General features: G+C 41.9%; 1 protein-coding gene across 1 annotated transcript in view; it reads left to right on the top strand.

The window, feature by feature from the left end:
• Nucleotides 1-12500, top strand: part of LOC130566868 (receptor-type tyrosine-protein phosphatase mu-like) — a 26430-nt gene that overhangs the window by 6266 nt on the left and 7664 nt on the right. The window contains exon 5 of the mRNA XM_057354680.1: nucleotides 9232-9508. Coding sequence (XP_057210663.1) covers nucleotides 9232-9508 — 277 coding nt within the window. The remainder of the gene's footprint in view (nucleotides 1-9231; nucleotides 9509-12500) is intronic.

Genomic DNA, 12500 nt, shown 5'->3' with positions numbered 1-12500 from the left:
ACACGATGAGAATATTGTACGGAATAGATTTTAATCTGAGTTTTTCCAGGACTGCAGTTCACTGTGAACTGAAATCAATGTTTACCGGCGTAATCCCGCCGCTGACAAGCTCTCGGACTACTGGATTATACCGCGAGATTTAACCTCTATTCAAAAGTCTAATCTATCCGATCTGATCAAATCATGTTTTAACTCCACGACATTCAATCAAATTGGAAAATAAGTAAATCAAGATTTGATTATTGTGATCTGGCTCTAATCTCCGGATGGAATACGACACAGAAGTGGATTTATTTCAGAGGAGGTCGCTGTTAAATCTCATGTGTTTTTAGGAGATGTGGGTCAGAGGTCAAACTGCAGTGTAATGATGACAGCGTTATTAAAACAGATATCTTTAGCTTGATTTGATTTGAGTTTTATAAGCTCTTTATTGATCAAAAGTGAGTGTATAGTATAACATTTGTCTATGAAATAAAATAAAATTGTAACTGATGACACCATTGCTGTAACTGAATCGAATTGGTAAAGAAAAGCTTGTGTGTATATAGACAAATATGAAGAGTTTGTTTTTAAAAATGGTGTTAGTAATGCACATTAAAAAGCATGATTATTAAAATAATAATAATATGATCATAATATAATAATAATCATCTGTTTTTGCAAATAAACTCTACTTTTATATACAGTATATATATTAAAGTAAAAATATTAAAGATATATATACTAAAATGGTTCCATGTAATGATTCAGCCAGTGGATTTGTGAGTTCAATCATTATGATTATTAAAACATATTGTAATGTTTTAATATGAAACATGAACGACAAAGCACATAGCAAAATTGCTAAAAAATAAATAAAAAATTAACGTGAAAACTAAAAATATAAAAATGGTTCAAAATATTAAGAAAACCACAATAAAACTGAAGAAAAATTCAAATGTATCTGTTTTGATATACAGTATGTTGCTCTGAGATCTGTGAACTGAAAGTGAAGTGTAACGAGTTTTACTTTGCTGTCGTGTAAAATACTCGATTACTAATCTCTCATCTTTATTCATGTCTCTGATTCTTTTGTGCGCTTTGGTTATTATTATTATTGTGATGATTAACAAGCGGTGTATTTCCATGAGGATTACAGACAGAATGACTTTTATATTTTCATTGTTCTGAATGAGTAATCAAAGCATCTGATTAGCTGGAGGAAAATCTGCTCCCAGACGCTCGACGGCAGATGTTTGTCATTGATATCAGCCTGAAGGAAACACATTAAATGACACTGGAGCTTTGAGCCAAAACAACAACAGAGATTAATCCAAGAATATGAAGGAGAAAACTCCTCACCGCAGCCGCCGAGGAACAAATCAAACCCTTCACTTTTTTCTGTGTAATCACTCATTAGAAACACAAATCCACCCACTCATGCACAAATATACTTAAGCAGACGTAATCTCTGTGAACACACACACACACACACTTACGCAGGGTGTTTGGAAGCGTGTCTAGAGAGCGTGTACCGTCTCTTTAAGAGCATTACCGATCTGTCTCGGCACAAACACCTGAAGACCATCACGAACCAAAATACACATTTACAACCTGAAACACTCACCGCCATTGGTTACGCTGTGATCGCTCGCGCCCGGGGCCTGTCAGCACACACACACACACCAAACACACACACACACACACACCACACACACACACACCAAACACACACACATACACCACACACACCAAACACACACACACCAAACACACACACACACACACGCACACACACACACCAAACACACACACACACACACACCAAACACACACACATACACCACACACCAAACACACACACATACACCACACACACACACATACACCACACACACACACACCAAACACACACACACACACACCACACACACACACACCAAACACACACACATACACCACACACACCAAACACACACACACCAAACACACACACATACACACACCACACACTTGGTTGATTTGCTTTAATTTAGTTTGTGTGTAAATCATTTGGCAATTTTACATTTAAGTTGAGTTAATACTTCAAATCGACTGCAAAGTAGATACGAAAGGGAAAAACAGCAGGCAGGAGACGAAGTGATGTTGCATAAAATGGAAATAATTCATTGCATAATCTCAGTTGTGCTTCAATGCTCATTCTGACTTCGTCCGACTAGAAACAGATTCAATAGTTATTATTATTAACCATGCAAGAAGGTGGAAAATAACGCTATCAAAACATTGTCTCGTGACGTTAATATGAACCTTGAGATGGAGACTCATATCTACTTATAAAGACAACACAGCACCCAACAGAAGATTAAACAATATTAAAAATAAGAATACAAGTGAAAAAAAAAGATAAAATAGAAATGAAAAAAAAAAAGATAAAATAAACTAAATGAATGTATACAAGAAATGAATATATGATAAATGAAATGTAATAAAAGCTTAAGACTAAGTAAGGGTTAGTTAATGGAGATAATAAATGAGATCATGAAATAAAGATCTATCCAGCATGTAAACATCTTGACACTGTCCTCAAGATTCTTCAATGAATTCCCGTGAGGATACAAAAATGCTTTATTGTCAATTAATATTCGAATGAATAAATCCATCTATTTAATATTATGTGAACCCCAAAGATTGATCAAAGTGGCCGTTGATCTGTTAATGTTGTAGATTTGATGATGCATGCGAGTGTCTGAGGTTGAGCTGATGCTGATGAGAGACGGCCGGTCGAGGCGAACTGTGAGCTCGATCATTAACACTAACCCAGAAGAGAGAGCCGGACTCACAGCATCACAGTCCAGACCATCCGCGCAGGTGCTCAGCGACTGACCGACTGTAATTGGTGTCAGTTTGAATCCAGATCCAGCATCACATGAACCATCACGTCTGATGATTTTCTGTCTAACCTCATACAGTCAGAGCTGCGGGTTTCCTTTACTTAAGAAGAATATCATATCACTCTTTCAGAACTATAGTAATGCCATGACACAAGTTTAGATCATTTGTGACCCTGGACCACAAAACCAGTCTTCAGTAGCACGGGAACATTTGTGGCCAAAGCCAACATTGTGTGGGTCATTTTTCTTTTATGCCCAAAATGATTAGGAAAGTAAGTAAAGATCAGGTTCCATGAAGATATTTTGTAATATGCTATGCTAAGGACTTCGTTTGAACAACTTTAAAGGCGCTTTTCTCAATATTTCGATTTTTTGCACCCTCAGATTCCAGATTTTCAAATAGTGTATCTCGGCCAGATATCACCCTAGCCTAACAAACCATACATCAATGGAAAGCTTATTTATTCAGCTTTCAGACATCTCAAATGTCTCAATTTGAACTTCCCCATTGACTCCCATAGTAGGAACATTATCATTTTTTGTTCCGTTGAACACAGAAGAAGATATTTTGAAGAATGCAGGACAGCAAACAGTTCTGGGGCACTAATGACCACCAGTGTATTTTTTCCTACTATGGGAGTCAATGGGGGCAAAATCTGTCTGGTTATACGCATTCTTCCAAATATCTTTCTCTGTGTTCATCAGAACAAAGACATTTATACCGATTTGGAACAACTCGAAGGCACGAATTTTCATTTTTGGGTGAAGTGTCCCTTTAAGACCGGTTTTGTTTTCCAGGGTCACATTTGGCCTTGAAAGAATTCACTCAGAAATCACATTGAGATCTCGGACAGGCTGGATTTAGTATTTAAGATATACAGTATGAGATATAAGTGCTCTTTGTATTCTCTCTGTGTATTTCAGTGGTTTTCTCATTGAATTCCGTGTGCGGCGCGCTCTCATTTGGGCTCTGGGGCGGAGCTGTCAGCTCACCGCTGGTGGAGGTTTTAATTCATTGCTTTAGGAGCTCAGGGAGTTCAATGAAGTCAATGACAGTTTGAAGAGATCCTAAGCAGACATCCCAACAGCTCCAGATCAGACTCATGCCATCCATGCAAACAACAGATACCTAACTCAATATTTCCTTCACAGATGATATGCAAACAAGCTCATTTAACAATTCAATTTATAATAGCCTTTTTTTTTACAATTTTCATTGTTGCTTAGCAGCTTTACATATAACATAATTTAAAAATGGAAAAATTAAAGACAGTATATGGTAATAAGATTCAAGGGATTATTGCAAGTTTTTCTCTATGCAATCTACACTGATCAAACTTAAAGGGATATTTCACCGGCAAACCAAAATTTCCTCATGTTGTACTCACCCTCAAGGCATCCTAACCGAATATGGTTTTCTTCTGGAAGAATAATGCAGTCGGAGTTATAATAAATACCACGTATCATTTTGTTTCCAAGCGGTAGAATGGGAGTGAATGGGTGTTGATTTTTTGAAGCTCCAAAAAGTGCATCCATCAATCAAAGAGCTGCTCGACACGGCTCCGTGGTCTTAACAAAGGTCTTCTGAAGCCAATCCATGCGTTTGTTTAAGAGAAATATCCATATTAGCGCTATTAATGTTGATGTCTAGCTTCCGTCATCTCTCGAATGCGTGTGAACCAGAGGCTTGTTCTTCCATGTCAACACGTTTAACATTGTAAGGAAGTCAGAATGCATGAAACACCGTTGCACATGCCCATTAACCAGAGATATATATAGGTATTTATATCTATGCACTTAACGGCTGATTTTACCCGCAAGAGGGCGGAGTTTAGTGGCGCTACACTGCATTAATAAAATAAAATAAAAGATGCTTCGCTAAATTAATCAATTAAATTAAAGTATACAGTAAACATTGCATATGAAACAATGAATGAATAAATACTTTAATGCAAGGAAGAGCTGTATTTGGATGTTCGTGACAGTTAAGGATCACAGTGTCATCTAGGCAACAACGGCCACTTCCGTTTCACGTTAGTATGCATACAGTTTTGCTACGCACAAAAATGTATATACGTTTACATGAGAAAAACACTACATACTTTAAGGGCATAGTATAAGTAGGTGAACTGGGACGGAGCAATGGTTTTACAATAGTTAAATCCAAAAAACATGGCTATTGTAGTAAACTCGTGGTTAATATTCATAAGGGTACTGTATAGGCTACTATGTGCGAGTCCCAGAAGTGAAGGAACACAGAGAGATATTTATTGCTTACATGGTGACACGTTATCGAAATACTGAACTAAAACGTGTTTTATGACGGGACTTGTGTTTCCATCAGAATCAAATGGATAGTGAAATGTTCAATAGTTCATCAGTATTTGTGTTATATTAACAGCATCTGTTTCACTGGAGGGATGTTTGTGGCGCGTCCTTGAGCCGCCGGACATTAAGGGAATAAAACCTGAGCGTTTGAGGGCAGTTGTCTCCCCCCGTCCCCTGCTGATCGTAATGAGATTGTTGTACTGTGATATAATTATAACAGGAGTGAGGGTCTCTGATCTTATACCGCGCGTCAGATGAAAGTCGCAGGTGTCTTCGCGCGCTCGATCGCGCTCTCAGATGTTCAGATCGCCCGTTGCCGTTGGCAGTCTCCATTTCGCCCGAGGGCAGAACGAGTCGCATTCGTGCCCCTTATTCAAACCCCACATATCAGCGGTGGCAGACAAGCCCACATCCACACAGACCTTCTTCTTTCAGGAAAAAAGCCCAATTTATGCAGAATACTAAGTGATACGATGGGCAAAGATTTCTGTTTCCACAGTAACAGAAGGAAGAAGGACATTACTGGGTTGTGATGTGGAAATGGGTCTCCGTCTCCAGGTCTCATCCCATTACACACCTGCTGAAGCCCACAGCACCATCACCGCCCATACACATCCCATAAAACCTCCACCACCACCTCGAGATTCACAGCTTTAGACTTTCGTTTTCAAACATGAATATGAAAAGGGTTTTTAAAACATCGTATTAACAGCAGTTCTTATTTACTGCATATGAAGAGTTTATGTCCAGAAAGAGAACTCTTTTTTTTCAACAACAAAAAAATCACCTTTTTTTTAAATCGTGTTTTTATGATGTTATGGTGTTTTTATTGTGTTAGTTAGCTGTATTTTTGCGTTATTGTGGCTTAAATCAAAACAAACCAACTGCAGTTTGATTGATATTAATAGGGTCTATGCACACGGGATGATGACGTAGTTCCGCTAGGTCACTTCCGCTCTCATAGCACTAAGGGGATTTTTCACCAAGTGATAACGATGCGTTTATGCGTAATCCTATGTGCATCCTGAAGCAAAACACCATTGTTCCCTACGTAACAGAGCTGACAGAGATGTAGCGGAAGGACGTCATCGCTCCGTGTGCATATACCCCATTGGAATGCATGATTCTTGAAGAATTTTAAAAACGTTATTGGAAATAAACTCTTCATGTATTGAAATGAGCAGTTTTTGTCATATACAGTAACGTTCAGGTCCATCTGTGAATTTGATGTCCAAAAACTGTAGATGATAATGTTTTGTTCATTGGTTTAGACGCTTCTGTTTTTTTAGATTGTAGTGAATAGCAAGGTGTTTCATTTTATTTCACCTCTGAATAAAAATACACATAAATTATACATTTCAGTTGTATTTTAATGTACATATAAAAATGAAACCATTGTTTAATGAACAATACTATCTTTATTAATTTTGGAGGGTTGAATGTGACCCGGTTGCTCTCATATTGCAGAAGCATTAGTCATTTGTACATGCACGACCCTCTCTCTCTCTCTCGTTCATCTGTAATCTAGACGGCCCTTCAGTGAGGTTGTGAATTGACCTCCGAACTTTCACCTCAGTGTGGAGCTAATTAACTTCCACCTCTGACCTCGGTTGTGTCTCATAGGTGTTTCAATAATTTATCACATTATATTTCATCTCCGCACAGAAGGAACGTTTCCCAGCATGCCACAGGACAGCAGATGTGAGATATTTGACTAACAGCATAACGTCTTTTCATTCTTTATCATGCGAACGCAGACATTTCGCAAACCTTCTCTCCAAAACATGCGACATACAGAATGATTGACAGATGAGTGCGGGCCGCTGGCGTGACTCTAGCATGTTTCATGTTCTTTTATACAGTATGCGTGTTATGGCGGATGGAAGTGTATTGAAGAGTTTGGTTCCAAAATGTTTTTTTTTATGATGTTCTCATGTTTTTTATTCTGTTAGTTAGCTGTGTTCTTTGAGTTATTATGGCTTAAATCAAAACAAACCAACTGCAGTTTGATTGATATTCATTAATGCACAATAAAAAGAAACGTCGTTATCTCATTTTGGAGCCAAACTCTTCATATATGACCGTTGACACACTCATCTACAGAAGCAGTGCTTTAGGAGAGAGAGAGTATTTCAGCTGATTCGTGTTTTTGGGTTAATGAGAAAGCGCAGGAAAAGGGCAGACGGTTTCAGGCCGGCACGAATGTGGAATTTTGTAATTCCATTAACGACGGTATTTTTATACGGCCGGCTTTTTATATTCACGGATAACCTTTTGCTAGCAAACCAGACTTTATTACAGATTAGCCGAACCCAAAGGTCAGATTAACATCAGTCAACATTCATTGTGCCTCTCTCGTTATCCACCGGACGTTATTTTTATCCCGAGTGTGTATGAGGTCCGGTCTCTGTGTCTCGTGTTCGTGTCGCAGCGTTGTGTGCTTCCGTATCTTAACCGAATGATGCTCCGGGGCTTTAGTGACCCTTTCCCAAACCGACGCAGAATTTATGAAGGGACTGACCTTTAAGTCTATAAATGATTAAGCAGCAAACATGAGCATCGCCGGTGTTTGTTTCTGAAGTTCTGAAGGAGCTGCGCTCCCCTCTTTTGCTTTAGTATTCCTCTGGTGTTGGAGAATATTGGATATTCCTCTGAGTCTGAGAAGGGTGAAATGATGGAGGTCTCTTAGAACGTCTTGAGAGCCCACAGCCGGGCGAGATGAAAGGAAAGTCGCCGGAGAGATTGAACTGGGTTCTTGATGAATATGCTTAGAGATTGCGTCAGTGCGGTCGCCGCCGGGGGAATGTCCTCATAGGAAAAAGCTTTTCTTTGTTTGGTCATATTTCCCCCAAAATCAGGGACGAAATCAATTTTGTTTCGCTTAAAAATGGCAATACTTTTGTGTTGGATTTGTTATCGCTGGTTAATGCGTTCGCTTATAACTACACTGCTAAAGTATAATTAAGGGATTAACACTTATTATTCAAATATTCAACTTTAAAATCAATGAAAGCCAAAATCATCAACACATTTATTTTAACTTGAACGATTTGAGATCTAATATGCGATTGAAGTGTTTTTGAGCAGCGTGTATTTGAAGAGTTTGGTTCCAAAATGAGATAACTCGAGCTTTTTATTATGATATCGTGTGTTTATTGTGTTAGTTAGCTGTATTTTTTGAGTCATTTTGGCTTAAATCAAATCAAACCAACTGCAGTTTGATTGATATTCATTGGAATGCACAATAAAAAACATCATTTTTGACCAATTTTAAAAACAACAAGGTTATCTCATTTTGGAACCAAACTCTTCATTTATTTATGTTAGTTTATGTCAATTCATTTAGACATTTAGAATGATAAATTAGAGAATTGTAAAGCAATAACGCAATATCATAGAGCGGCAATCATACAGTAGTTCATTGAGCAAAAACAAACTGTTTTGTATTTTTAAAAAGCGATTAATAAATGCTGAAATGAAGAGAAATTCTGATAAATGCTGTCGATGCATTTAAAATGTACCTTATTATAAAGTGTTACCAAAAAATAAAGCCGGTTTTAAGATGTTTTATCACACATCATTTCACCTGTCTGTAAACTCATTTTACTGTAATGAAAAGAAACTGAAATCTGGAATACTGAACGACTTTTTTCACAGTGTAAAGGCCACTGCACAATGAGTCCAAAATTTCCGCACGTTAAAAAATAAATACGACCTCACGTTGTGTCAATCACATTTACACACCGCCTCCGATATTTACATCCGTCATAAAAAAATTCAGACCGGGTTCCATTTTCTGCGTTTTTCGCATCCGTAGGAAGTATTTAGAGAGGCGATTTGACAATTGAGAGACGCCGTACAAACCAGCGCCAAATACGAGAAAACGCATACGAACATTTGGGACTGTATGTGCGAAGCCCTTTAGAGTTTGAGTGAAAGCATCATCCTAAAAATAATCTCAATTTTCTTTCTTCAAAACGTGATTGGTACTTTTTTCTTTTGCTGATGTTCTGTTGCGATTTGCGTCTCTCAGTGTGTATCAGGTGATTGTGGAGGAGGAGAGGCCTCGGAGAGCTCGAGGAGGTGAAGCAGAAGTTCTCCGCTGTTATCCTGCGCCGGTTCACTATCAAAACGCCAGCAGTCTGAACTCACGGTACTACTACACTGCAGAGTTTCCCTCCGCTGCCGTCCCGTCACCACAACCCTTCACTGTCGGAGACAACCGGACCTACAGCGCTTACTGGAACACTCCTCTCCTGCCGCACAAGAGCTACAGCATCTACTATCAGGCCGTCAGCTCAGCCAATGGGGTGCGTTATTCCTCATGTCTCATCTGTTTCTCACCGCATCGTCCTGAGACTCTCAACACTTAGTGAAGAATATACTCATTCAGTGAGGCAGAAATACACACACACGCACACACACACACGCACACACACACACACACACACACGCACGCACACACACACACACACACACACACACACACACACACACACTGACAAGCACACGCAAGCATGCACACACAAGCATGCACACACGCAAGCATGCACACACAAGCATGCACACACACACACACACACACACACACACACACAGACAAGCACGCACACACACACACATGCAAGCACACACACACACGCACGCACACACACACACAGACAAGCACGCACACAAGCACACGCACGCACACACACCGACAAGCACGCACACAAACACAAGCACACGCACACACACACACGCACACAAGCATGCACACACAGACAAGCATGCACACACACACACACACACACACGCACGCACACACATACACACACACACACCTCGCCACGACTTCGCACACACACCTCAGAATGCCATGTAGCACTTTACACAACCAGCCACATGGCAGTTGAGCACGCCACCAACCACGCACACAACACATCCGCAACGCACACAAACACACCACACACACACTCAATGGCGACGAGCCTGCACACCACACACACTCCATTGCACGAGAACGCTACACTGAGACCCTCAGCAGCGAGCACGCGTACACACTCACACAAACACACTCGCACCGCTCGCACACACCACCTCACATGATGAGCATTACACACACCACCACTGCTGAAGCAACTTAACGACATCACACTCAATGCACCGAGCACGCACCCCACAGACTCATGCACGATGCGTATCTGCACCAACACTCACCACAAACCACACGTCGCAGCGCTCGCACACCACACTCACATGCTATGAGACTTACACACCCACACACACACCCACGCACACACGCAGGCACACACACACACACTCCCGCGCACGCATGCACGCACACACACACACTCCCGCGCACGCACACACACACACTCCCGCGCACGCATGCACGCACACACACACACACACACCCACGCACGCACACACACACACACTCCCGCGTGCGCGCACGCACACACACACACACACACCCACGCACGCACACACACACACACTCCCGCGTGCGCGCACGCACACACACACACACCCACGCACGCACGCACGCATACACACACAAAAACACACACACACACATGCACGCACGCATGCACACACACACACATGCACACACACACCCATGCATGCGCACACACACACATGCTCGCACGCACGCACACACACACACTCATGCACGAGCACGCACACACACACACTCATGCACGAGCACGCACACACTCACACAAACACACTTGCACGCTCGCACACACACACTCACATGCATGAGCACGCACAAACACACACTCATGCACGAGCACGCACGCACACACTCACACAAACACACTCGCACGCTCGCACACACACACTCACATGCATGAGCACGCACACAAACACACTCGCACGCACACACTCACACGCACGCACACACACACACACACTCATGCACGAGCACGCACACAAACACGCTCGCACGCACGCACACACACACACTCATGCACGAGCACACACACAAACACACTCACACACGCATGTTGTGTTTCCATGTTTTATGGGGACACTCCATAGACACAATGGTTTTTATACTGTACAAACTGTATCTCATATTCCCTCCCCCTAACCCTAACAATCACACACAACTGTCTGCTCTTTTACATTTTCACAAAAGTTCATTCTGTGTGATTTATAAGCTTGTTTCCTCATGGGGACCAAACAATGTCCCCACAAGGACAAGGGTTTTGGATATTGCCATCTTTGTGGGGACATTTTGTCCTCATACCGTAGGGTTTACCCTTCCCCCACACACACGCACACACACTCATGCACGAGCACGCACACACACACACTTACACAGAGACACGCACACACATGCACGCACACACACATTCATCTTTTCAGCAGGACGCTGCTTGCATTGAGTGGCTCTCCACGTCGTCCCTCTGGAATCACACGGGCCGGCTCAGATCAGTTCATTGTGAGTAAGAAAGAGAATGAATGTGAAGAGAGCCCCTCCGGACACCTCCACCCGCTCACCCGTCCTCACAAACACGTCAAAGAGGGCGTCAGGGAACAGGTTCACACACATCATCAGAAAGGTTTCTCTCTGTCTGAGAGCCACGAGCGACACTTTCAGACTTTCTCAAACACTTTGAGCAGTTGAGTGTGTGAGGAGACGCCCACCGCTCGCTCGCATTAACTGCCTCTGACTTAATGCACCGAGCTGCTCTCTCACCTCGTCCGGCGCTGTGTTCCCGCAGCCGTAATTGAGTGAGGCCGTGTGTTTGAGCTGCGGCGCTGATGGATGCGGACGGGCCCTCATTCTGTCTACTCACGACGTGATTCATGAAACTCTCTTAATGTTCTGTGTTTCAGGGGGCGATAAGCCCACACGCATTTCTTTATATTGTTCAGAGCTGTATGAGCAGTGTCAGCTGATCTCTGTATGTTGGTCATGATCACGCAGACCTGCTGGGCTTTCAAGAGGATGCTACAATATTATTTAACATATAGTGAAAGTGACCTGTTAGTCAGATATGGTGACCCATACCCGAAATGTGACCTCTGCATTTAACCCATCCAGAGAGTAGTGAACACACGCACAGCAAGTGGTGACCACACGTACACACACACACACACACACACACACACACACACAAGTAGTGAACACGCACACACACACAAGTGGTGAACACACGTACACTCACACACACACACACACACACACACACAAGTGGTGAACACACGTACACACACACACACACACACACACACACACACAACACACACACACAGCTAGACAGACACACACACACACACACACACACACACACACACACACACACA

This window comes from Triplophysa rosa, linkage group LG16 (assembly GCF_024868665.1).
Source record: "Triplophysa rosa linkage group LG16, Trosa_1v2, whole genome shotgun sequence".
Taxonomy (NCBI): domain Eukaryota; kingdom Metazoa; phylum Chordata; class Actinopteri; order Cypriniformes; family Nemacheilidae; genus Triplophysa; species Triplophysa rosa.
This window is presented reverse-complemented; position numbering and strand designations above follow the sequence as displayed.